The sequence below is a fragment of the Heloderma suspectum genome, chromosome 1, assembly GCF_057233095.1.
Source record: "Heloderma suspectum isolate Gila_16-S chromosome 1, 16-S_ref, whole genome shotgun sequence".
In the NCBI taxonomy this organism is placed as follows: Eukaryota; Metazoa; Chordata; class Lepidosauria; order Squamata; family Helodermatidae; genus Heloderma; species Heloderma suspectum.
The window spans coordinates 211146771-211174105 of NC_139458.1; the positions used below are offsets into that span (position 1 = coordinate 211146771).

Consider the following 27335-nt stretch of genomic DNA (forward strand, 5'->3'; position numbering starts at 1 on the left):
GAGAGTGAGGTGAAGCAACTGGGGGCATGGCCATTTTGGCCAGGGACTCCTCAAGAGGGGTGGAGCTGGCATAAAACATTTGCTTTGCCTGTTTCCGTGGTGAGTACAGCTCTGCCTTCCAAGAGATGCATATGCTGAGGGAGGCAGCCGAGGAAAAGCAGGATGAGACCTGGCCGGCCTCAGGGCTACAGCCTACAGACTGGCTGCACTGGGCTATTCATCTAAACCACGTTGATCTCTCCCTTGGATACCAGTGTCATGTTCTAGCTGGGCTCCAAACCTATTCTCATTCTCAAGAGTTTTGCGGGGGAGGGGGCTGGCATTTTCTGTCAGTGACTTAGTTCAGGCCAGGATGTAGGTCACAACTGAACTTATTTGATCTGGAAATGAGCAGGGAAACAGAGGTGTAGAAAAAAAGCATGAATAAACAAAGATGAAATGGTAAAGTCATCAAAGAGCTCTATTTCCTGTTTGCAACAAAGTGGTTTGACGCGTCTGCATTTTATATGCTACTATGAAGAAAGGATGCGAACAACATTTGTGAAGCAGCTGACTCTTGGCCCAAGAGTGTGATTTACTTTTGCCCCATCACAGTCTTCAGCTCTCTTTCTGTGGGGTCAAGATGTCCTACCTACCTTTTAACAACATGATCTTCTGGATCCTTCTTACTGCACTCAGCATTATTCAGCTTGCCTGTATAGCAGGTAAATCATCCTCTCTCTCTCTCCCTCCCCCCGATGTCCCTGTGTGGACTGGATCCTCCTATGCACCCTTACTTGTGCATAGGAACCAGGACTATGCACACTTACTTGGGTGTGAACACCATTAATTCAGTGGGGCTTCCGAACAAGCATGGTTAGGATTGGGCCGCCCTGTGTACAAAATAATATAGGATTGAAAATAAGGGTGCCATCCCTGGCGTCACCGTTATATATTTTAATGTGTCCCTTGAAGCACTGTTACATATGTTTAGACAGTGTTCTGAGGGCACATGAAAGCTAAGCAGGTCTTGGCCTTGGATGAAAAATCAGATGGGAACCATAAATAAGATGTTCTAAGATTCTTGGAGGGAGAGCAGGGTGTACATGTAACAAATATATTCATAAATGAAGATAGTTGCATTTGAAGATTTCCTTAGATGTGCACTGGTCCATTCACCAGTCTTCTCCAACCTGGTGTGCTCCAGATGTGCTAGACTACAGCTCTTATCACCCCAGCCAATGATCATGCTGACTGGGGTTGATGGGAACTGTAGTCCAGCACATCTGGAGGGTGCCAGCTTTGGGGAAGGCTGCCATACACACAAATCAGAAATTATTTCCTTGACATATAAGGATTTCCAAGCATATAGTTGATGTCGTTTCCCGTTCTTTTGTTAAGAATATTAACTACATTCTTGGCTCTTCTCTTCAGTTTTTTATACAGAATACCCAAGGTTATGGTTGCACAAAAGAATATTTGTTTAATTGATGTCTTTGTTTCCATGGATAGATGGAAAATTAACAGATATATAATTTGGTCACAGTCCTTTTGATATGGGATCAGTGTGTTTGAGAAGAATAGTTCCCGCTATTTGTTGAGCATAAACTAATATCTAAAATAAATAAACAAACAAACAGTGTATTTGTACAGATTCCAAATAACAGAAATGGTCTGCTTGTGAACTTGTTAAGACTTCAGTACATCTTTAAGGCTTTGAATTGTTCCTGCTTAGCTAACTCTTTTTTATTATTATTATCTTGAATAATGCAAGTGCATTCCTGGGGACACATTAGAATGCAAGGGCTTTTAAAAATTATTGTTAGCTATGATGATCTCAAATTTCTCAAGTCTCTGATGTGTGAATCCACCTTTTACACTTTGTTATAAATGGCAGCATAATGTAAATACTGACAGGCAAAAACAACAAAAATGACATTGAGCTGATGCCACCAAGGTTAAGTATTCGTTTAGAAAAGGAGAACAGAAGTTCTGGACAACGTTTGGCATCATAAGACCCTTTCCATTCCTTCCGTTTTCTCTCTTGATTATGGCATTGTGTGTATTTATGGTTGGTTATCCCTGTTTCTTAAGGGCACATCTATTTGTGCTCCTCATAGCCCTCTTTGGAGAGATAATTCTCAGCTTGCTCTACCAAACTGACCAGTAGAGCTGAGATAAATGGATAATAGTAAGAGCAAGTAAGCAGCAGCTGCAGGCTTTAAATGGCTTCATAAAAATGACAACAGATAACAATGTAAGTACTTAGTAACCACTATAAACCAAGCCTGGCTCATTGTGGTACAATGGATGCATCACTGAAGCTTGGGCCCAAGTTCGAATCCCACTTTAGCAATGTACTTGCATCATGATGTCCTTCAGCAAACCTCGGGCCTCACTGTCTCATTTGCAAAATGGCTGTCATGCGGGTGAAATTAGTGGCACTTCACTTCAGATGCAGGCAAAACTAATGGAGCAAGGCAGGGTTGTTGGTTTGGGGGTGAGATGATTTCTTTCAAAATGCAGTTGGGGAATTTGGATCTTAAAAATGTTTTTCCAGAGGGGAAACCTGCCAATATAGAAGTCAGGTGTGAGGAATCCACATTCTGGTTGTATACAGTCTCCAGAGTAAATGAGCGATTTCACCACTTGTGTCGGTTGTAAATGCTTTTGGTTTCCTGACTGTAAAGCTGAACTCTCCTAATTCAACTCACACAAACCTCTGGATCTCACCCTTAAAGGATTCTAAACTTAGAATCCTTAAATCCCATTAAGAATATAAGGATTAGCTTTCTGGGTAAGACCAAAGTCCATCTACGTGAGCATCCTGTTTTCAACAGTGACCAGCTAGAGGCATCTGGAAATTTCTGGCAGGGTATGACAGAGATGGCAACCCTCTGTCACTTGTCCTCAGCATCTACCACTCCGAGACACACCGCACCTGAACTTGAAGTTTCCATTAGCTTTCCTGGCTAAGAAGCATTGATAAGCCCATGCCCCATAAATATTTCTAATCCGTTTCTAACGTTATCTAAGCTAGTTGGGCCACCATCATATCTCATGGAAAAGGATTCCATAAGTGAATGAAGCATTATCAGTCCTGAGGCTACTACAGTCAGCATCACTGGGTGTCCCTGAAGTCAACTTTTGAGAGTTGGATGGAAAAGTTCCTGCACGTTTACTCTGCCTGCCATTTAATAATGGCATAGAGTTTTTAGCATGTTCTCTCCATTATCAGATGGCGCAGGAGAAGGACAGTTAACTAATGGTGCTGCCCTGTGCCATTTTTCTAATCTAAAATTGCTCCCCCACTCTAAAATAAAATTGCTTTGTATGGGAAAAACATGCAGGCACCCATATAGTATCTGCATAGGCAAACAGCAGCTTGGGGTGGGGGTGGTGGATTTTGACTGAGAAAGTGACATGGGGAAAAGGGCTACCCCCACCCACATACCACAGTCCTGCTCCAATTGGGTTGCCTTTAAGAAAAAAAAAAAAAGAAGAAGAAGAAGTCAGGAGATCCAATCATGGATCTCCTGCTATCTCATCCAGTTTTGTCCTAGGTGGTAGGGCCAGGCAGACACAATTTCTTAAAATTGGTTTTCCACTAACTGAATATGCACCACCTCATAATATTGTATTATGGGAACTTTCCTCTCAAGTGGTTTAGTGAAGGCAAATATCACCTGACCGCTCCAGGTATTTGGTTGGTAGTATTATTTGGTTCGTAGGATTTTGTAGAGACCGGGATGAGATGAATGATCTGTCTTAACACCGCTCAAGGGCAGGAGGAACGCAGTGTAGCAATTTCATGCGACTGATCTGTTGCAGTTCATATCTGGTCAATAATGCCTGGTTAGTTAGCTCCCTCTGTCTTTGTCTTGAAGTCTTTTGTCTTGAAGTCTGTGGATCCTGGTTAAACCACGAATGAGTTGCTGGGAAATCCTTTACAAAGTGCAATGGATTTTGTGCAAAGTTGTAATAAAGTTGGAGATCCCAACTTTTATTTTTCCTCCTCCGCTCCCTAAAATGTGTGGCAGAATGATTGTCCATATGGGCTCAGGGCCAGAGGTGGGCCTTACTCTCAAGGTAGCAACCAAAAATATTTCAGTCCCTATATGGTAGGCCAGCAGTGTTATCCCCATAGGGTTAACTTGCATTTTGGCCTTGGCAAGTCAACATCGGTTCTCTCTCCCTTCCCCTTCCATTCCACTCTGGTGAATATAAAAGGTGACTGGACAGAAGAAAGAAAGGAAATCCTTGATCACTAAGTGGTCCCCACGCACTTCCACTGAGGTGTATTTGTGGAAACAATACCAGTCCTAAAAACAATAAAACAAAACACAAATTTGCTTTCAGAATATCATAGAGAATGGAAGGGACCTTGGAGATGATCTATTCCTGCCCCCTGCTCAATGCAGGCTGTGCAATGCAGGATGCAGCTTCAGTATTCATGAAGTATTACGTATAATACGATGCACAGAAAAACGAAATCTATTTCATTATTCAAAACCAAACTGACCAAAATCAATTACAATTGTTCAAAGTAAAACCAAATGTGTTTCGACCCGAGGGTCTACTTTAGTGGTTTACAAAAATGCCATATAAATACAGATATTCATCCAACCCATTCTTCTAAATAATACAGATGCACAATATGGGACAATACCTGCAAATACACAAGGAACAAAAAATAAGATACAAATATTTTATATGTTCTTTTTCTTCTTCTTTGCCTGTTTGCAGGTATTGGCTTAATAAGGGCACTGTCCCATCTGTATTTATTCTCTAAATCAAAGAATCTAACATAACAGTCTTGAAAAACAGTGATGAACTTTACTATAACTAATTATATAACACGGCAATTGTGTTACTACCATTCATGCTTTCACTACCCCACTAACTGCCACTTTCTGCTGCCCAATACTGTTTTTCGCCACAGGCCAAAATGCTTTCTGAGAGTACCAAATTTAAGAAAGCACTTTTGTAAAGCTGAGTGAAAACTATTGTAAAGTCAATGGCAGGGCTTTTGGGGGGTTGCTGTACAGTGGCTTACAAAGATACGGCCTACACGAATATGGGTAGCATGTCTTTTTTCTGAGCGGTTTATCAGCTGAAGCTCTTGCATGGAAGGTCAGCAGCCCAAGGGCTCCGGCCTACTGGCTCTTGTGGATTCTTGTGGCTTTTAGCTGTGTGCTACGAAAGCCCACCAGACATTCACAGAGGATGAATTTGGAAGGAGTGGACAAGTTCTGGTAAAATTATTGGTATGTATGTCTCGTTCTAGGGCACATTCTCAGTTTTCACAGGGCAACGGCTAAGCCCAAGTCATCAGGCTGACTATCCACACAACGTGACAAGGCATCTACAAGATGCCCCAGAATCCCTTATGCTTTCCATTGTATTCTGGGAGTATTTCTAATATCGGTCCATGCAGGCCAACCAAGCATGGACAGTTGGATCTGACTGTCACTGTGTGGACTGACAATGTGGCCCAATGAAGCCCACAATCCTCTGCAGTATGCAGAATTTCCACAGCAAACTTCAGGTGTTTGGGGCAGCTGGAATTCCCGGATGCAACACGTGGTGATTGCCACTGAATTGGATGGCTTTAAAGGGGATTAATCAGTTTCTTGGAGGATAAGTCTATCGATGGCTATTAATCAAAATAAATAAATGGCACCTCCAGGTTCAGAGGCAGTATACCTCTGAATGTCAGTTGCTGGGGTGGGGGGACAATGGAGGAAAGCTATTATCTTCATGCCCTGTTTGGGAGTTTCCCGGAAGTATCTCGCTTTCCGTGACTGAAAACAGGAAGCAGGGTGGTTCTTACATAATTATGAAGGGCAAGCAATTTGAAGTCGACAGTTGCAGCATTTTTTTCTCCCTCTCACCTTGCTGGGGAGGGTCAGGTTAATGCAGAGAGATACACACACCAACACACAGCTGAGCAACAAAGTCTGTGTGTTCATATGTGGCTGTACAACCCCACTAGCATCCCACTGCCATTTTGCATAGCAGGCTGATAATGTGTGTGGAATTGTCTGTGCTTCTGCATAAGCAACTTTTGATGCTCCTTTTTCTTTCTTGTTTTAAGAAACATAGTCAGTTCCAGGCTCTGGGAATGGCTCCTAGTGGGTTACAGCCATGTTTCTGATTTCTGCCAGTACAGGTGCTTCGTATGGATAGAGCTTATCTTTGTAGCAAGCCCCGGTCTTGCGGTCAGGAATACCGGAATGAAGCTGTCTCCTTCGCATCAGCTGCTCTACCAGCTTGCAAAATAAGATGGTCTGAGAGAGCACATTGGAAGGACATGTGCGGATAAGGCTCAACCGCCATGTAACAGGATAGACTGCTCTGATACAAATTAAGGGTGGACTTAGCATTGCAAAGCCTCTGCTGCGGCAGATGTTTTACAGAGAAAGAGGGTGAGAAATAGAATAATCAGAGAATTAGCTGCAGCAGCCTGTTCTTACAGGCATAATATGGGAGATGGGATCCTTTCCCATCTCGTAGTGCCTTCTGCTAATATTACTGACTAGGAGACTTCTGGTTGCTACAGCAAGTTCTGCTCTAAAAATAGCTGCCAACATATTATGGTGAGGGAAGGAAAGTCATTGTGCCAAAATGATACTTTATATTATGTTTAGACTGCTGTGGATGAATCAGCCTGATTCATTATAAGATTTAAGAGAAAATATAGCTCCAAGACTAGATAGCTGGCACTGGCAGTAAATATAATTAAATTCTGAGGTTGCTTCCACACTAGCCTTTTAGTATAGACCTGCCATTCTTTGTTCACTCACTTATTTTGACAATTCCAGATGACGTTTTCTCTGTTGTCCTTCCATCTTTGTTCAGACCTGATTATGATGATGTTTTAAAGTGCAGTACTAGCCTACCCAGTGTGGACTGGAAAAATACTATTGAAGCTTTTCAGGGCTTCTGTACCTTTCATTAGTAGCACTTCCCCCTTGCAGCTTTTGCTTGTTATTGTTTCTTTTTCCGTGCTGCAGGGACATTACTGATGAATGGCCTTTTAATTACCCCTTCATTAGTCAGTTCCTGTTCCCTGGGGGGGGGGGCAGGGGTTTGGGTTTACTGATTTTCTCTCTTTTTCCCATTTTTTACTGGTCAGTAATACAATTTTGCAATAAATCATTACAACTATTGCAAGGAAATCAATTAAAGACCTTCCCCACAAGGAACAGGAATGGACTAATTAAGGGGCAATTCATCATCCTCCAGCTACACTAAACAGGAAACAATAATAGGCAGAAGGTGCCGCGGTGGCTTAGTGGTTAAGACACTGAACTGCAGACTGGAAGGTCGGCAGGTCAGCAGTTCGAGACCCGAGTGCTGCGTGACGGAGTGAGCTCCCATCTTCAGTCCCAGCTTCTGCCAACCTAGCAGTTCAAAAGCAAGAAATTGCAAGTAGATAAATAGGTACCGCCTCGGCGGGAAAGGTAACAGCGTTCCATGCACCTCGGTGTTCAGTCATGCCGGCCACATGACCACGGAAGCGTCTTTGGACAGCGCTGGCTCTTCGGCTTAGAAACGGGGATGAGCACCGCACCCTAGAGTCGGACATGACTGGTTGGGGACACCTTTACTTTACCTTTTTGCAAGGAGCAGATGACTAATTAGCATTGCAGGGAACCGTGGCTAAACAAGACTTACTTCTGAGTGGACATTATAGAAAGATCTTGGCTATGAGAATGAGCATTGCCAGATAATGTAGCACTATACAAGAATCTGTGTAGAGACAGTTTTAATTACATTTCCCATTAAGGGCAGAAAAGCAATGCCACAGTAGCACTAAATGGCCGAGTGTGGGAGTGACCTGATTCACATGCATTGTGCAATCTCCTCAGCTTTGCCTGTCTAGCTGGCCCTGCACTCGGAACAGGTAGCATTTCAGAGAAAGCCACCTTGGTGGTCCTGGATTTCAACCTACTACCTAGCAACCTAAATTTGGCTTCCAGGACCTTGCGACTACATTTCCCCACATCGTTGGCACCAACACGGACCATGACCACTGACTCTACCCCAACACTTTCTACTATGCTATTTAGTTGGCGCGAGATGTCCGCAACCTTTGCACCAGGCAGGCAATTCACCATGCGGTCTATACAGCCATCACAAACCCAGCTGTCTATGTGTCTAATGATCAGATCTCCCACTACCAAACCCCCCACCCCGCAGAGGCACATCCACAGTGTGAGAGGATATTTGCTCATCTTCCAAGGAATGGGTCCCCTCTAAGGCATCACTTCCCTCTTCCTCAGAATGATGTCCTCCTTCCCTGAGACCTCCTTCCCCATGACAGCAGAGGAGCTGTCACCCAGGGATTGGGACACTACTGTTAGGTCGCTGAGGATCTCGTCCATCAACCTCTCTGCCTCTCTTAGCTTCTCCAGGTCAGCAACCTTGGCTTCATGGGAACAAATTTGTTCCCTGAGAGCCAGGAGCTCATTACACTGAGCATACATCCACATCTCCTGTCTAGCTGGCAGTTGTGGCATGTGATAAATGTGGCACTCAGTGCAATACACTGGGTAGCCCCCACACCCCTGCTGCCTTTCTACCTTTATAACTGCTTTTTATTCCTATTATTGGGTTTGTTTACCTGGAAAACTAGGTTGTTTATTAGGAAAAGGTGGGGAATTTATTTATAGTTAATTTTTATTTATTTATTTATTTACAATTATAGTTACTGAGTTATAGTTACTTTCTATAAGAAGGTAGGGAAGAGTCAACTGTCCTAGGTGCTTCATCCTGTTGCTAAACTTGCACGCATGCTTAACTCACTTGTATGCTGACTCTTTGTCACTGCGGCTCCTTGCACTCAGAGAGCTTGCTCCCTCACAAGCCTGCCTCCTTATATAGATCTAGTTAACTTGGCCCAACTGCTGCTGCAGCCAATCTGAGTAGCGGGCCTTGTTTAAAAAGCAAGGGAGGCTATGGATCAACTACTAGTCTGCACTATCTTCCAGTGAGTGAAAATGTAGGGAATAGAGAGTTTCTATTTAGGGGAGAGAACAATCATGTCTTCCCTTAATCTTCTCTTCTTCAGGGTGTACAGAACTGGACAGAGTACCCAATATGCAGCCTAAAACAGAATAGAGTGGTAGTATTACGTTATGTGACTTGGACACTATGCTTCTGTTAATGCATCCCAAGACTGCATTAGCTTTTTTAGCAGCCACATCATACTGCTGACTCATATTCAGTTTGTGATCCCTTAGGTCCTTTTCACATGTATTGCTGCCAAGCCAGGTCCATCTCTCTCCCCCCCGCCATCCTATGCTTGGACCATTTATGTATGTATGTATGTATGTATGGTTCCTAAATGCAAGTTCATTTAACTCTGTTGAATTTCATCTTGTTAGATTCAGTCCTGTGTTCCAGCCTGCCCAGATTCTTTTGAAGCTTGGCTCTCTCTTCTGTGGTGTTGGCTATCCCTCCCAGCTCTGTGTCATCTACAGATTTGATAAGCAGCCGGTCTACACCCTCTTCCAGGTCATTTATAGACAAGTTGAACCACACAGGGGCTAAGACTGTGGCAGACACCATGGTTCAGAGGTTCTCACAAAATATATTGTCAGTACGTGGGCAACCACTGATTACCTGTCTACTGATTTCTCATAAAACCAGATACCATCATAGAGCAAGCATGATACTTCATTCTCGATATGGGGGATAGGAATTCTATTTCTTAAGGAACACTCTCTCAGACAAGATTTGCCTTTTTGCTGCAAAAGTATCCACATAACAGAACTAAATACAAAAGCTTACGCATGCATAAATTCAAACACATGAAACATTCAATATCATTTTAACAAGGCTTCTTCTTAATCCTTTGAACAATTGGGGGCGGGGGTGGGGGGTCCTTTCCACCCAGCATATCTTTGAAAAAGGATGCACCTTCCAATTAAAGAAGGTGGGTTTGGTTTTCCAGATCTTGCTACATATCACTGGGCTTATTTGCTGTCCTGTTCTAAATGTTGGTCTTTTCCACTTAGACTTGATTTCCACCTTGGTAAGTTTTGGAATCTTCCTGTCTGGAGCCTCTCTCCAGATGGATGGCATTAGGTTCTTGGCATATGAAGGTGGACAGAGCTCTTCCCATAATCTTCACGGTCAGAGAAGTGTGGTGTATTATGTCACGCCAATTACAGTTTGACCTATTTTCCCATGACAAATGGACTCTATGCAGAAAGCCAGATTTAAAAACTGGAAAGAAAATGTTTGTGTGGTGGACCTGGATGGATAAGACGATTTTTACTTTGGATCAACTAGTGGGTACTGATGAGTTTCTGCCATTTTGAGCTTTGCGAGGTATATTTGATTAGTCTGCTACAGCTGAATGGCAGTATTTGCAGTTGTAACATTTCTTAAAATCTAGATTCAGTCCCACTGCTTTCACTGCCTCCGAGTCCCCATTGCTATTGAAAACACTTATTGAAGCTGACCAGGTATATTGACCCACGATTTATGTTTATAAATACTTATTATCAGTGAATAAATATGATACACGGGGTCTTCATCAGGAATGGAATCTGGAATTTGAATATCTTATTTTGCCCATTCAATGGACTGCTGTTTTTTGCATCTGTATCTGATGTCTATAGACCTCCGGTTACACCTTATCCAGCGAAAACTTTTGTTTTGGGTTTATTGGATGCCACAACATCTCTTTAACAAAGGCTTGTCTAACTAGGCTAATTGTTGGAGGTGTAATACAGCGAATGCTTCTTTTTTTTTCATATGTTTTGGAAATGCCCAATAATTGCCTCCTTTTGGGAGGAAGTTATACAGGTAAACGTTGTATTGGAAAGCTCTTTAATAATTACTGATGTACATGTTCTTTTAAATTATTTACCTGCGTCTCGGAATGTAACACATGGTCAGAGTAAATTGAGTTTTCATAACCTCTTGACTGCTAAAAGACTAATATTGCAACACTGGAAGGATAAAAGATCACAGCCTGTAATGTAATGAACTGAAGACCTAACAACACTAGCAACATTTGAAAGAGTGGTATATAGGTACCACTTGCAAATGGACTTATATTTGGATATTTGGTCTGCTTTTACCTGAAGTTTATGTGTAATCTATTCCCTTTCCCCTTTAAAAAAATGTTGCATTATTTGAAACTGAGGCCTTTAAAGCATGTAGTTATACTTACGATTGTTTTTGTTTCTTGTGTGTTTTTGTTTTGTTTTGTTGAAACTCACAATAACTTTTTTAAAAAACCAACCAGACAAAGAAACAAACAAGGCTTCTAAGCAGAATCAAGTACAATTGCTAGTTCTCAGGGATAATCAGTATTAAGCTTAGCAGGCTGATTCTACAGGTAACATGTCGGGGAAGCTCATCCAAGAGAAAAGCTCCCACTGTTGTGTGTTCTCAGTCTCCTTTATATACTTTTTGGATGCTATAAAATATGTTCAAACTGTTTTTACTACTATTTATGTTACTTATCTAACAATTCCAAAGATGCGCTTCTACTCTTAAATCTTCATATATCTAAATAAGCTTACTGAACGTTCAAGGTTTTTTTTAAAATCAAGATAAATGAGCATAACACCCTTGTACAACCCTTTTAGCCTTCCTTGACATGTTACAAGTGTGTTTGTGACACAAAAATATTCCCTTGATAGCATCCTGTCTTGTGTGCTTGTTTTCTTATTATCTGTTGTATTTATGATCTGGGATGAGCTTTCTGGTTAGTTATCTGATGGCCTACCTGGCCTTGTTATGTAGCTAATTGTTTTATACAGCTTCTTTAACAATGCTAAGTGGAAGATGTAACTATAAATTTAACATGGGCACCTCCTTATCTGGGTTCCTTTCTTATCAGTAAAGGGCGCTAATGATCAATCTCCGATGGCCTGGCATTGCTGTTTCTCATCTGGCAAACTTCAGAGATGAGACATAGGGATGTTGCGGAAGTCCAGGAAGGGGTGGATTCTGGCGGACATGCTCCTGCTCGGCCTCCCAGATGCCATTCCACAGACCCCAATGCTTGCCTGACTTGGTGCACACTGAGTCAGGCAAGCTCAGGGATCCCCGCTTACCCACGAGCCACCATTTTGTGGAAAACTGTGGGTATGTTTTCTACGTAAAGGGCCATTTTGCGCAAAATGGTGGCTGTGAATAGAGCCATTTATGCAAAATTGCAGGTGTAAGTGGTCTAATTACACCATTTACCCCTGCAATTTTGCATAAATGGCACTATTCACAGCCACCATTTTGCGCACAATGGCCCTTTATGTAAAAAGCTTACTCATGGGTTTCTGCAAAATGGCAGCTTGTGAGTAAGCAGGACACTGTGCGCTGCACACTGGGCACCCGCGGACCGTCCCGCGGCTCGCACCGCACCCCAAGCAGGGTCAGGCGGCTGGTGGGGGTCTGGCAAGCGGCACGTGAGGCAACAGCGGGTGAGTTTGGCCATCCCTAATGAGATACCTTTATTACTCGTGAATCAGGAAGACAAGCTGTGTTGCTTTAGCCATTGGAATCTCATTTTCAATTCCAGAATTCTCTTGGATAGGGCTGTATGAAACCCCCTTACCTGGAGTCCGCTGGGGGGTCTGTGTGGGGAGGAGGCGATCCGGTCTTCCCCCCTGGAATCCTCCCCGGCTGGCTCCGCTCTGCTGCAAGGCCGTGGCTGGCCGCAGCCGGACTTCCGGCCATGGCCGGTCTTGGGATGCAAATGGCGACCAGCCTAGCAGACGCCATTTGCGTCCCTTCCCCTTACCATGATAGGCTATGTAAATCTTATGTAGCCTATCACACTAAGGGGAAGGGACGCAAATGGCGTAGCACATGCCATTTGCGTTCCTGGTCTTTACCGTGATAGGCTGCCTATCACGGTAAGGGGAAGGGACACAAATGGCGTCTGCTAGGCAGGACGCCATTCATGTCCGAAGACTGGCCGCAGATGGACCGGGCTGGACCCGGAGGTGCCAGGTAGGAGCCAGCCGGGTTGGACTTCGCGGGGTGGTGGGGTGGGGTGGTCTGTTCCACCACAGACTCCGGGGGGGCTGGATTCTAAGAATCCGGGCCCCCCAGAGTCCGTGGCGGAATTCTCTGCCATCCCTACTCTTGGAAGCATTTGATTATAGAGTTCTGTAACTTGGCAGCAGGGATTAGATGATGCAAATATGAAAGATTTGCCTGACCTGCCACAAGACAGAGCAAAGTATCTCCCTTTCCCTAAGACAGAGACAAGGCAATTTAAAATACATTTATGTAGAATGCAGCAAAATCCTCAGTAAGTAAATAAATAAGTAACCACACATCCAGAATCCGGATCTTTTCCATGCAAAATAGAACTGCGCACGAATCTTAGTTTCAACCTCCCTGTAGAGCTGCCCCTTTCATGGGATGTGTAAGTGCTAACAAAGAAGCCAGCTTTGCTCGGTACACAGTGTTTCCCTTCCACCACGGCATTTGTTTCCCTGAAGCAAAGAACGGTTTCCTTTCATTCTGCTCCTTTCCTGAGAAGGAAACTATCCACAGGCAGAGTCTTTCTCCCACCCATCTACTAATCCTAGACAATCTTCAGAGAAATGTGTAGGCATGTGTGTGAGTCTGGGGGAGGATGTGTTATTCCCAGGAAAAGTAGTAGCATAAGCCAAAAGTGATGTCACTGTTTGCTTGGGAGATTGCATTTCTGTCTACAATATAATCTGTGTACATCCTCACAGATGATGCCTCCTGTACACCTCCCAGATGATGCTATGGAAGTGATACGGAACAACTCCCATCTGCTTGATTCTCATCCCCTCCCACCCCCCACAACTCCCAGCTGTTCTGTAGAGGATGTTACTAGCGTTCAGTTTCCGACATTTTTCATTCAGCATGCTGGAGGGATTCAGTCAATTCCAATACAAACAGATCCGCACTTTCCTGACTAATGTGTGGAGCAGAACATAGTTATCCACAGTGTTCCAATGCAGGTCTCCCCTCAAAAAACGCATCAAAATCCACCTAGACGTGTGCATGTTGAGAGAAGGTAAGATTAGAAATGTATATTTTGAGAGGAAATACATTTAAAATCTATTTTAAAAGAACATTTAAACACTAAGTTCATGTTTTAAAAGATTGCAGATTAATGTGAAAAGAGCATGGAACAGACTTATGGGTGAACACAGGTGGAAGTGACACATACCAGAAATAGATGGATTTATCCATCCCTACTTTTCTTACGCGACTCGAAGAAGTACTTTGGATTCCTTATGCTTTTTGTGTGTTACTGAATGTCCTCTCCAGACATGAGTAACAGCGTACACATGTTCAGAGATACACCCATCTTAAGGGGACCTTTGAATTTTGCTTATAGCATGTCTTTGTAGAGATGACCCAATGAGGTACATGCATACATACAGAAGCACACGCCAGTCTCTTCAAAATCGGGGATTTTATTGAACACACAAGAATCAAATACATACCCAGGAATTACTCTTGGGAATTAGCTCATTGGCAATAGGCGCTATATGAACTCTGGAATGGACTCAGTTGGATCACATGTGAGAAACAAACCTATCCATATTAAGCAAGTGAAACAAAAGGCAAATTGAATAGCACACACATGCAAACACTGGGTTCAAGTGGTGAGGAAATCAGCTCAAAGGCTAATTCTGAGAGAAAATACATTTAAACCGAAGGCTGTGGTGCACGGAAGTCTAGGCTATGGACATGCATCTGGGTCAGACTAGGTTGGACTACGGTTCGGAAGGAGTTGCAGAGGTCAAAGCTAGGCAAATTGGAGGCCTACTGCTGCTGGGGGAGAGAGAGAGAGAGAGAGAGAGAGAGAGGTTTGGGGATGAGATTGCAGGAGTAGGGAGGAGAAAAGAGTCTTTAGCAGCAAGCACCAAGGCCAATCCATGACAAAAGGGAAGAGCAGGACTGGTGTTACCTGTATCCAGCTCACACACTGACTCCAATTTCCAGCGCCCTGTGTGGTATTTGCTCCTTCCTCTTGCCAACAATCTTCCTTGTGGACCATTTATATTTTATCAAATTGCTACAGAGACTTACCAATAAAATAGAAAGGGCTTGCTTGGAAAGGGGAGCAAAAAGGAAGCCAAAGTGGTTTCTGGCCTTAATTCTTCCCACTGGACGATGAGAGCAATGCTGCACCAAGGTGGCCGGGCTTCTGACCCAAAAGCTGCCCCCAAAGTAAGTATACTGAGACAAACACACAATAGGAAAGCGGGTACAGGGGTGAAGGCTACAATTTGAAGATTAAGGACCTCCGGAAGATTGAATGGGGCCGAATCATACTTTTCCTGTGATCCTGATGGATTGTTCCTGAAGATCGCATTGGGGTGGGAGAAACTCCCAAGGTTTCAGTGAAAGGAAGCCTTGAAAGAGGCTGCAAGCAGGTCATGGCTTTAGCTAGAGCAGGGGTTTAGGTGGCCAAAAATGGGGGCTCTGGGAAGAGGGGTCTGATGAGGCTCAAACAGAAGCCCGGATCCTGGGGCTCAGAGATTGCAGCAGAGGAGCAAGAGCGGGGGCGGAGGGACCAGGGCAAACTGGGCTTGTCATGCAACCAGAAGTGATTTCAGCAACATGGCACCTTGACTTCAGATAGCCAAGGAACCCAATAAGTGACTTCAGCAGAGTGGGACTGGTGTGGGTGCTGCAACGCTGACTTAGTTCACACGATCGCCATAGCCACCATCGCTTATTAGCCATGGTGGGTTGCAGGGCCCGCAGGTGCCAATCCAAGCCCCCATCACCGTGGATTCTCATTTTGTGCAAACCCCATGAGAGTGAGTTGTTGGGGTGGTTGACAAGCCACCCAGAACTCATGGGCTCTTTTAGGGTTGGGAGTGGCTTGTCATTCAACCACCCCAACAATTCACTCTCACCGGGTTCACATGTAACGGGAAGCTATGGGGTGCCCCCGCTGTACCCTGAATATTCAAAATGGCACCTGCCACTGTGACAAGAAGCCCTGCAGGGAGATTCACCCACAGTGGCTTCTCATGCAAACTGGGCCACTGAGGGTTTGAAGCCCAGGGGTTTTATAAGGTTCCAACAATGACTACAAAGGGACAAAAGACTCTTGGTCCAATGAGGATAATAAAACAAAAGAAGAGAGAAGACTTGTGGGCAGAGTCGATATTGGGTTTGGGCCACCAGACAAAGGATTGAGATTATTTGTCTCTAAAGCCATCAGGAGTCTCAAAAAGGCTAGCTCAGGACAGGTAAAACAGTGCTGTACTGAAATTGCGAGGTTGAAGGCTGCATGTATCCATAATTGTGCCACAGCTGGAGGAAAGTCACTCTGTGCCTGCGGGGTAAATGCAGATATAAGTTTCTGATTGCTACGCCCAACCTAATCATGGGGCACATAGTCTAGTGCTGCTTGATGGGTGGTTTTGCTAAATCTGGGCCTGGGTGATCAAGTGTTGATGCCCTCATGGCAAAATTGCTTGCTGAGTACCTTCTCATTCAGCTGGTCCAGTCCAGTTTTCCAGACCTTGACTTGCTCTGTTCTAGGCTACATTTCTTAAGGTGACTGCCTCATATTATGCCAAATACTGGGTGGGGTGTCTGTACATGCTGTGAACAAGCAGCTTGTGAACATGTGTCATGTACTAATACTCCTAAGGTGGAAAGAAATGCAATTCTGCACTGGCTTTAGGAGCTGGTTTAAATCTCCCACGTGAAAGCCCTATAAGCCTCATCCCTTTGCTCAAAGAGGCTCCACCTAGCTCCCACCTCTGCAGAAGTTAACAGCAAATGAGCAAGGTTGCAGTATATTGAGATCTTACATCTGTTCTGCTCCTGGCATTCTTCATCTTCCTTAAAACAGCACAATTTTCAAAGATTTGACAGGGAATCAAATCTCTGAGACAGGGACAAGAAAAAAGATGAAGGGGAGATATCAATTTCCCACTTGCTGGCCCTACCATATTTGTGTGTGTGTGTGTGTGCATTTGTATAGGTGTTAATCTTGTGGTCACATAATCCCCCGAAAGGATATGACAAGTCTTTTTTCTTCTGTTTCTTTCCCCCTTTTCATCCTGCTTCCTTAAAATAAATGAAAGCTGTTACTTTGAAAAGACAACTGCTCTTTGAAAGAACAGATCTTTTACAGAGCAGTATTACTAATTAAGATTCTGGCAAGCATTCTACATCAAAGTACAAAGACTTCCACTGGCCTCCGTTACAGAAAACTTTAAAAAGAAAACACCAAACGAAATGGGATGTTCCACTAATCTGACCACTGGCTAAGCACAATACAAGGCAAACCTGTAAGAGCACTCAAATTTTTCAAAAGGATTTCTCTCTTCACGCAAAACATATTTAAAGGCCAAACTGTGTTAATGGTAATCTTTTTTTTTTTAATTGCAAATTCCTGTTGCCTTGATGGTCCTAGAAACTGAATAGATAAAACCTACGACGTGATAGTAAATTACTGTATACCTTTATATTACACAGAGCTCAATTGTGGAAGGAAAATAGCAGCTGGAAGCCATGGGGAAGGACTTGGCGACGACAGTTTTTTCAGAGATTTTTTTTTTTTCCAGGGAAGGTGGCTTAAAAGAGAGATGGTTGCCTGTATACTCATCCAACTTTTGATGCCGGTAAACAGTTTCATCAGGTTTTGCATGTTTCAAAAACCTGCAAAAAATGATTTGACCAGGGATGATAGGATGACAAATGAAATACATATGAATACTATAGAGGCAAAGCTTCCCTAAAACCATTTTCCGCTTTCTTAAAAAACTATTATCTATTGGCTATCTTCAGCCTACGTTTAGCCAAGAAGACTCAACCCTTGATCACTGGAAGTTCCCACTCCGTTTTTTTTTTTAGCTTTTAGAACAAGTTGCCAATGCATTCCACACATGTACAATGATCAGACCCTATGATGGCCAAGTGTTCTATGTACAGAGGACACCCTCTATTTGAAGATCTCTCCAAGGACAGTCCTGCATTTGAAGGTGTTTTCTATTTGATGAGCTGCCCGGTCCAAGTCTGGTTTAAAGTCAAAGAGCCACAAGGAAGGAGACGAGGGAGGGGTCTTGAAGTTGCCTATCAAGACTAGGGATGTACGAAATGTACTTACCTTTCTGCGGATTATGTTTATGGGGGGGGGCGTTCTGTCCCTCCCACCGGAATCCTCGACGGGGGGGAGAGGCGCTCCGTTCCTCCCCCCTGGAATCCTCGATGGCTGGCTGTGCTCTGCGGCGGCTCCGCGGAGCAGCCGGCCAGGCCCAGGCCAGAGCCGTCCGCAGCCGGATTTCCGGCCGCGGAGGGATCTGGGTAACAAAAAACAAAAAACAAAATCGCGTACGCAAATTGCAGCGGCTATGGCCGCTGCCATTTGCGTTCCTTATTTTTGGCCGTCTTAGTCTACGTAAATATTTACGTAGACTATGACGGCGAAAATAAAGGGGAACGCAAATAGCGTAGCGGGTGTCTTAGTCTACGTAAAGTTTTACGTACGCTAAAATGGCGAATCAAAAAGGGATGCAAATAGCGCCCACTACTCTATTTGCGTTCCCCTTATTTTCTCCATCTTAGTCTTCGTAAATATTTACGTAGACTAAGACACCAAAAATAAGGAATGCAAATGGCGGCAGCCGTAGCCGCCGCCATTTGCGTATGTGGGTTTTTTTTGTTTTTTTTACCCAGCCATGATAGGCTACGTAAATCTTTACGTAGCCTATCATGTCTTGAAAAACAAACAAGCAAAAAAACACCACAAGTCTGCAAATGGTGGCAGCAGCAGCTGGTCAGAAGACCAGCCGCCGCAGCAGCTGCCGCCGGAGCCGCTGCCGCCCGGAAGATCCGCCCCAGGTAAGTCTCGTCCCGGGGGGGATCCGTGGGGTGGCGGGGGGGTGGCAGGCTGTTCCGCCACAGATTTCGGGGGGCCAAATGCCAGTGCATTCGAATGCCAGTGCATTCAAATGCCAGTGCATTCGGCCTCACCGAGATCCGTGGCGGAATTCTCTGCCATCCCTAATTCAAGACTGAGTACCTGGGTAGCAGGATGAGCAGGCACATAAGTCACCTGGTCAGTTTTCCACACTATGGTGAGATGCATTGTATTCTGATTTAAATGATACTATTTCTAAATGTGCCTTTATACATATAAATCAATATATAAATCAATATATGCAAATGTTATGCAAATTGGTGTCCTCTGTTTTGGTGATGCATTTCGTCTCTTTTTGGCAATTCAATAGTGGCCACCCTATTAGAGCCAGAGATCTATACTTTAAAAAAAAAAAAAAAGCTTGATGTTATCAGGATTCTACAAACGCAGCTGGATTCTATCTGGTTAGAGGTTTCTTCCCATGGTTGTGGCCACAGCCTTTCTTGTGCATTCTCTAAATGCATCTTATCAAGGTAGGTAGTCACTTAGGGGCAAAAGGGTAGGCTGGGCAAATGCACCCTTGAAAACTGCTTTGCCCATCCTAATTGGCAGAGGACGACGGCAGCGTGTAGCTCTCAGCCATGTTGCTTGCCTTGCTTGCTGGCTTGGACACAGGACTCTCAGGAAGAACACATTAAATAGTTTATGAGCAAGTGGTTCATCCCCTTTACTGATAAGCTGCTTGGAACATTTAGAGCATCTCTACACCAGCTGAAAATCCTGCATTTAAAACAGGGCTTTCTGCTTCTGTTTAAAATGCAGGATCACAACAACTCCCTTTTTCATGTGCTTCCTTTTCCCCCACCCCCTTCCCCCTGCTTCTCCCTGTTTCTGAGTCTTCCATTATCTTTCATTGATCTCGCTCCTCTTCTTGCTGCTTTTCCGCTTTTCACGGAGGGAACTCAAGCAGAACACAACGGGGTAATTTGATAGCTCATTATCTACGATCTATTTAAAAATGGAACAAAGGGCATTTACTGCAGGGGACGCCCTGGAGGTTCATGGCGTCATGTAAAGAGCCCGCAAACTTCCGTGAAGGAGCCATCTCAATTGCAGGATAAGACCTCTGTGTGAAGAAAGCCTTAGCCTCCATTTGAACCAGTCAAATGGCTTTCTCCAAGCACTGCTGGAATTCAGACAAAATGTCCAAAAGTGGTGCATCAGCAGAAGGCTAAGCCGCTTCCTGAGAAACTATATATGGTATGTCCTGTCTATGGAGGGTGGAAAAGAAACAAGTATGGATGAATCTGAGGTAACAGGGAAGAGTGGAGGGACACCTTTCAGTGGCTGCCACGGCACTAGTATCCCGAGCAAAGAATCCAGGAACTCTCTCCCCCGTTGTAACTGCAGTTCAAGAATCCCTTCTTTCCCTTCAGCCTGCTTTCTTGGTGGGAAAACACTGAAATCCCAATACTCCAAGGCAATTCAGGAACTCCATTTGTATACCTAAGGAATAAGAGATACGTGCCACTACAGCAAGCTAATTATTCTGGACTGAATTCAAAGTAAAAGGAAGTTGTGTTTTTCTCTGTTCAGTAAAAAGACTTGCATTTTAATAGTGAAACAACACTACTCTCTCTCTCTCTGTGAATATAATAAAGTCTTATATTAGCATTTTAATTAAGGCTGAAACCCTACTAAATCTAATTGAAATCTGTGTAATTTACTTCTAAGTAAATTACAGAGGGGTTTTTGTATGGAATGTTTTGTGAAATAAATCAGTGTTTCTGTTTGGAAAGATTTAATATGTGAAACACAGCTTGCTTCTTCAAAATTACTTTGCTCCTTCTTTTCCCACCCCAATATTTTTTTTCTGGTGCCATCACTGCTTATCAGAATGCATTTCTCTGCTTCCCACCCCCTCCAGAAGAGCCAATTTCACTGCAACAGAGTCCTGGTCCCATAACAACGAACCAAAGTGCAAATATATGCTGCAACTACACATCTAAGAGAGAAGATTTAAAGGCATTGAAAGCCTTGCTGCTTAAAGGAGTACAAAAAAGTGAAGTCTGCTCACTTTTCTGGAACAGCACCTATAACAGTACCAAAAGAAATAGTGAATTCAGCTGCCATGTTCAGGTCTTCAAAAAAGAAAAGTTAATAATCTTCGATCTGGAAGATCTAAATGTCACTCAGACAGACAACTACTTCTGCAAAATTGAAGTCATAGACCCAGCACCATATGAAAGCAACATAAGCCTCTATGGGACGTTAATTCACGTTATAGGTAAAAACATGAAAATAGTTTCCGATTGCCCCCGTTTATGCATATACCCCCAAATCACTGTTACTGCTACCAGCATTTAAACTGTTGTTATCCCATGCAGAGCTGTCCAGCAATATGATGGCTATGTATTTACCTCTAGTATCAGAGGCAGGATGCCTGTGTACACCAGTTGCTGGGGAGCATGGGCATGAGGGTGCTGTTGCGCTCATGGCCTACTTGTGAACTTCCCGTGGCCAGCTGGTTTGCCACCATATGAGCAGCATGCTGGACAAGATGGGCCCTTGGTCTGGTCCAGCAGGGCTCTGCTTATGTTCTTATGTTCCACCTTGCCTGGTATAAGCCAATAATTCCTCTGAATTATTTCCTCTGAAAATAAATTCCTCTGAAAATAGCCAGTCACCTTAATACTAAGGGTTGAACTACGCCTTTTAAAAAGCGTACTTAAGCTGGCCACTGTTATTTTGAAGGAAAAGCGTCTGATGGGCCCACTCTGGAACATGCTTCCAATTCAGATTGGGTCCTCTCCCCTTCACTTCCCTCCCCTGCTGCGGGCACTGGTTTGCTGCCCAAAACTGTACTTCCCCACTGCTATTTGCTTCCAAGGGGAGATGAGGAGCATGTTCCAGCTTGGGGTTCTGCAGCTGCTTTCTGTCAAAATAAAAATGGCCAGCTGAAGCACGCTTTTTAAAAAGAATGAATAATGTTAGGTGCAGTCCCCCCCCCCCCCGCACCCAGTCACTTCTGTACCCAATTAATTTATCTTGAAGCATTAATCAAGGGTTCAATATATAAATAAATGTATATAAATATACAGCTATGGTTTGTGCAGGTGTGTTTGAAGCTTCATTTTTCCCCCTGTTAAGCCCCAGAATCTCTGTGTCACCAAAGACAACCGGAATACGTGGAATACACGGGCTTTGCTGCAGCTATTGGAGTGCTTGTTATCTACAGTGTGCTAATGACAGCAGCTTTTTACTACTGTTGGGTAAGGAATTGCTCACTGTTTTATGTACCTGAGGTACATGCAGGTGGGGGTGGGGAGCATTCTGATCTGAGGGAAGGCGAGACCATTCCCACCGCTGCACCACCCCCGGAGTGCCTGTCACATGACATCCTATTTCGTCATGCGAAGTGAAGAGCTGACCTCCTTGCTAGGTCAGGGATGGGGAATGTGTGGCCCTCCAGGTGTTTTTGGACTGCAATTCCCATCAGCCTTAGCCAGCATAGCCTTTGATGTGAGTTGCGATCCCACAACATTTAGAGTCCAACAACATCATGTTCCCCATCCCTTCTCTAGACCATCTTTTCGCCTCCTTTGTATACTTTGATATCTGAAAGTGCTGGCCTTTGATGGCCGGTGGCTCCTCTAAGGCAGTGGAATGTTCTCACAGCCCACCTTCTGGGTGGGGAGTTTGCTGACGTCTTGCAATTTGAACCTGGCTGGAGAAGGAGAAGGATGACTGAGTTTCGCAGGTGGCTGGCAAGAAGCAGCCTCAGAAAGCTGCAGAAAAAGGCAGCTAAAATGATCAAGGGGCTGGAGCATCTCCCCTATGAGGGAAGGTTACAACAGCTGGGATTGTCTAGCTTGGAAAAAAGAGGGTAAGGGGAGACGTGACAGAGGTCTACAAAATTATGCATGGTGTGGAGAATGTGGATAGGGAGACATTTTTCTCCCTCTCTCGAAATACTAGAACCCGGGGTCATCCCCTGAAGCTGATTGGTGGGAGATTCAGGACAGATAAAAGGAAGGACTTCTTCATGCAGCGCACAGTCAAACTAAGGCATTCGCTACCACAGGATGTAGTGATGGCCACCAATTGGGAGGGCTTTAAAAGGGGGTTAGACAAATTCCTGGAGGAGAAGGCTACCAATGGCTACCAGTCCTGATGGCTATCAGAGGCAGGATGCCTGTTTACACCAGTTGCTGGGGAACATGGGCAGGAGGGTGCTTTGTGCTCAGGTCCTGCTTGTGAACAGAATGCTGGACTAGATGGACCCTTGGTCTGATCCAGCAGGGCTCTTCTTATGCTCTTAAGCTGTATGGGTACGCTGATGCTTTTGGGAAACAGATCTGTTTCAAGACAAATGCTGCCCATTTTGGTACTTGCCTTCCATACTCAACTTGAATATATGCAGATAAACAAGTATTACATAAATTTATTTTAAAAAATTTCTATCCCACCCGATATCATTAAGATTAAGAAATGGTATCAACCTCCCCCTACCCCCCTGCCAGTTCTCTTTCCTCGCTGGGAGGTTTGCCCTGTACAACGCTCAGTGTTTGGATATTCCTCTGGTGGGTCCCTGCAGCACTGGAGTGTTGAACCAGTGTTTTATGTTTTAAAAATTAAAACTGAACAGTAGTGCCAACTCAGCCTCAGCTCCAACCTATCATGCTGCTTTTCATTTCAGAAAATGGCAGTTTGGTGAGGGTGCCCTCCTGGGCCGTACCAACAATTACTCATCCAATCCCATTTGTGCTACAGTGGTGAAGAGCAGAACAGCTGCCCCCTGTGTGTAAGGCTACCTCATTACAAGGGAACAGGGGCTTTCTGCAATGGGTACAGCGCTCATAACGACATCCAGGTTTAGTTATTGTCAAAGAAGCACAGCAACACATTCTGTAAACTGAAAACTGTTATTGAAACGATTAATGATAATTTTAAGGATGCGTTTCTGAATCAGGTCATAGATATGAAATTTCTTAATTGCCCAGTTCTAGAGACCAGCGCAACGCTCTCTGCAACGCATGCTATTTACTGGCAGCTGTTCAGACCTTACAAGGAAAGAGTGATACGATGTATACATGCATCTCTCTGGTAAGAGGATGCGTGAGCTCCCGCTGCACCTTGTACATCTTCCCGTAAGGGAGATACTCCTGCATTAGGAGCTCACGTGTCCCCTGAGCACAGAGAGATCTGCAAGCCGCTCCCTTGTACAATTCCCAGAAAGATGGAAAGCGGATGCACGGTCGGCACCATTTTGCTGCTCCTTGTTGTTGTTCAGTTGTTCAGTCGTGTCCGACTCTTCGTGGCCCCATGGACCATAGCACGCCAGGCCTTCCTGTCCTGCGCTCTCTCCCGGAGCGTGCTCAAGTCCATATTCATTGCATCAGTCCTAGTCATGTGCAAAGTGGATCTTACTCACCATACAGAAAATTCCCCCTTCCCCTTCTTATTTTCCATGTAGCTGAAAACCAAGAAGAAAAAGATTGCTCGGAATGACTATTTGAACATGACTCCCTGGCAAACTAATGGTCAAAAGAAGAGGCATCATCAACCAGGTGTCCCAGCAAGGAACTATACTGCATACCGCTCGTGGGAGCCATGATGATTGGTAGTACATGTTGCTTCTTCTCAACAGTGGGAAATACGAAAGAACAGGGCTGCTGTCAATGGTCACAGATATCAGCAAAAGGGAAAAAGTACAAATCTTGGAGTTCTTAGCACCGTAAAGGATAAAAACTATCTCTTAAGTTATGTTTCAAACTGATGTTAGAAAAGAAGAAAAACTGACACTGAGTTGTAAATATAACCACTTAAACCTGTCATCTCTTCCAAGCAAATGCTGGTTCCATCTGCATTACTGATCTTTCCTGATCACTTTTGTCTCAACAGAATGTAAGTTTAAAAAAAACCCTGTACGAAAACTCTGGCAAGCCTACCAAGCAAAAAGCAGAGGTAAAAAATTCTGTCGTCTTTCATGTCAAAGGCAAAATGCTAAATTTAGAGTAAAACATCTGCTTAACAGATTAGAAGCATCCAGTTTAGTTGGCCCTGGACTATAAAGAATAGCATATGTTGTAAATGAAGTGTGTGATTAGCTGAATAGCATTGCAATGTAATTCTATGCATAGTACTATTTTTCCCAATGAACAACCAATCTGCAAATAATTTCTAGGAGAGCCTTGAAGGAAGGGTGGAATGTACAGCCATATGAGAATGCTCTTGAGATCTGCAGACTTTCATCAAAGCTTGGACAAAGTCAGAGATGACAAAGAAGCAAACAAAAAGTCCTCACTGAGGAGAGAGATTAATTCATGGATGATCCAAGTGTCACTGGCTCCCAATGAAATCTGTAAAATAAGAGCAGGAAGTACTTTCATTTCTTGGTATCCAACATCATCTGGATTCTGAGGTGATGATATACATATGGTTCTATGACTGCTGGAAACAAAAGCCTAGAATTCAAAAGAAAATGGCTTTATTCCTTTGCTGGACTCATTATGGCAAATGTATATTCTGCCACTGCCATCCTAGCATGCAGTTATTAAAAATAATAACCAACATTGCAAAGAAATAAATACATGTTTTTTTTCTTGGTATGTTAAATGGGTACAGTTTTTAAAAGTGTATCATGTACTTAAATGGATAATGTTACTGAGCTGGAACCAACTCAGAATGCTACTGCAGCAGGCAATAAATTACCTCCAGCTGTTTCAGAGTGGAATCAATCCAAAATAGCAATTATGAAGCACAGAAATGGGGTGGGGGGAGCAAGAGGTGTAGCAAGGGCAAGACCAGCACAAGACTTGACGTTGCTTTGTGATGCACCACCCTAGGTTGCGTTCAGCTTATTTTGCACTTAAAGGAATGACTTTGTGGTTTGCGATGTACAGCCCATGCCTCTTTCCTCTAGGTAGTGCTTCTGTTATGGGGATATCACGTGTTATTTTCTTAGCACCGTATGTGCCACATCTCATGCCTGAGGAAGGACATAATTATTTGCAATTGTATTAATTGCCAAAAACTTAACGTTGTATATCTCAGATGTTTGGAGCATGTGTGTTCCCCCACATTTGTGCACCTATTGCAATGGCATAGGGGTGGGGGCCAGGGGAAGAGCAGAAAATGTCTCCCAGTTTGATCTCACGCCTGTTGCATGCAGATGGCTCATCATTTTCGTACCACTATTGCTGAAACATCACTTGCAGCGGGATTTTGAAACGTGTCTAAAATGGGGTTGAGATATGATTTGAGTTGATCCTTCAGGAAGACCTATGGAAGCCCCACTACGGAATCAGCGATACTGTTATAAACCTACATCCCTGACATTTAGTTGTAAGAAAGAGATTGCAGTAGACAGGTGGCACTGCAAGACAGACTTCACACCTTGAACGACATTGGCACAGGCTATACCAAGCACCCTCCAGCCCAGGTTAAGCACCCTTAAAGCCTGCCAGCTGTAATGGGAGACAGATAATGCATGAACAATGTAGCATGATTAAAGACAGTAAGATGTTTCCTTCTTCCTTGCCCTGGATATTGTAGTGATTATATATGCAAGAGTACCATCCAATAGGTAGTGCTGTTCCATGTCTTTGGTGCTGAGCTAAGTTTCTGTATCTTGTCTTCTTCTTGTTTTCTCTTGGGGAAGATCCTGAAAAGAGCAGCTCTGCGCTGGAGGCCTGTGTTGTTGCTGTAACTTGCAAATCCCTAATAAAGGATGTTCCTTGCCAATGGCCTGGAATGGTCTCACTGGAGAAATTCCAGGCTCCATGAGACTCTGCTTTTCCCAGGCTTTATTGCCACTGAAACAGAGTGGCTTCTGGTCATTGCTTTGGATCCATGTTCAATTGCAGCATGTTTTAACACATGAATTGTATGATAGTTTCTTCTGCACAGCAGAGGAAAGACAAGAGGATACAATGTTTAGGCCCAAACAGAAAAAGGCTGTGGCCCAATCTACATGGCTAATTTAGTGTGGAGCGACAACACATCAGGTTCATTCGCAACAGATGACTGTGTCGCCAATCTGCAGCAACCCCGGTGTTTCCCTCTGAAAAAGGCGCATTTTTAGAAAGTCCTTTTAGTGTATCTGTTTTCCTTAAATATGGCTCCTGTGCAGTTGTGCTGGACTGTGCCCCATCCCCCCGCATTAAAACTTGGGCGTGCCTATTTCTGTGACCTGGCTGTGACCTGGTCAAGGGGGGGCACCCCCTTTCCCCCCACCATTCCCTCTTTTTCCCTATGTGCAGTAGGGCTGCTTTCCCATTCATAATATCAAGCCTCTTTTTCCCATTCACAGTATTGCAGTAGTGCTGTTTCAGTTATCCACAATAGTGGAGTAGCTGCTTTCCCCATTCACAGTATGTAGCCTGTATTTCCTATTCAGAATAATGCAGTAGCACTATTTCAGGCATTCTCAATAGCAGAGTAGCTGCTTTATCCACTCACAGTTTCCCATTCAGAATAGCACAGTAGCACTGTTTCAAGCATT

At 44.0% G+C, this 27335-nt stretch overlaps 1 protein-coding gene across 3 annotated transcripts; it reads left to right on the forward strand.

The window, feature by feature from the left end:
• CD28 (CD28 molecule) lies at window positions 1–26356 on the forward strand. Of its 3 annotated transcripts, XR_014785529.1 has the most exons (6): window positions 102–704; window positions 20757–21116; window positions 21980–22101; window positions 24306–24452; window positions 24734–24796; window positions 25017–25554. XR_014785529.1 is itself a non-coding variant. In XM_084818390.1 (4 exons), the coding sequence occupies exons 1-4, from the start codon at window positions 623–625 to the stop codon at window positions 24444–24446; spliced, it is 705 nt and encodes a 234-aa protein (XP_084674516.1). In that variant the 5' UTR covers window positions 1–622; the 3' UTR covers window positions 24447–26356. The 3 variants fall into 3 exon arrangements, 1 of the variants encoding a protein (XP_084674516.1); XR_014785528.1 differs by having other exon boundaries at window positions 24306–24796; window positions 25017–25553; XM_084818390.1 differs by having other exon boundaries at window positions 1–704; window positions 24306–26356.
• The last annotated feature ends 979 nt before the right edge of the window (window positions 26357–27335 follow it).

Bases quoted from the DNA above. Each gene is read 5' to 3' on its own strand.
- CD28 (XM_084818390.1), top strand. From the start codon at position 623: ATGTCCTACCTACCTTTTAACAACATGATCTTCTGGATCCTTCTTACT. The intron at 705-20,756 runs GTAAATCATCCT...CACCCCCTCCAG, and splicing joins TCAGCTTGCCTGTATAGCAG to AAGAGCCAATTTCACTGCAA. The intron at 22,102-24,305 runs GTAAGGAATTGC...TTTTCCATGTAG, and splicing joins CAGCTTTTTACTACTGTTGG to CTGAAAACCAAGAAGAAAAA.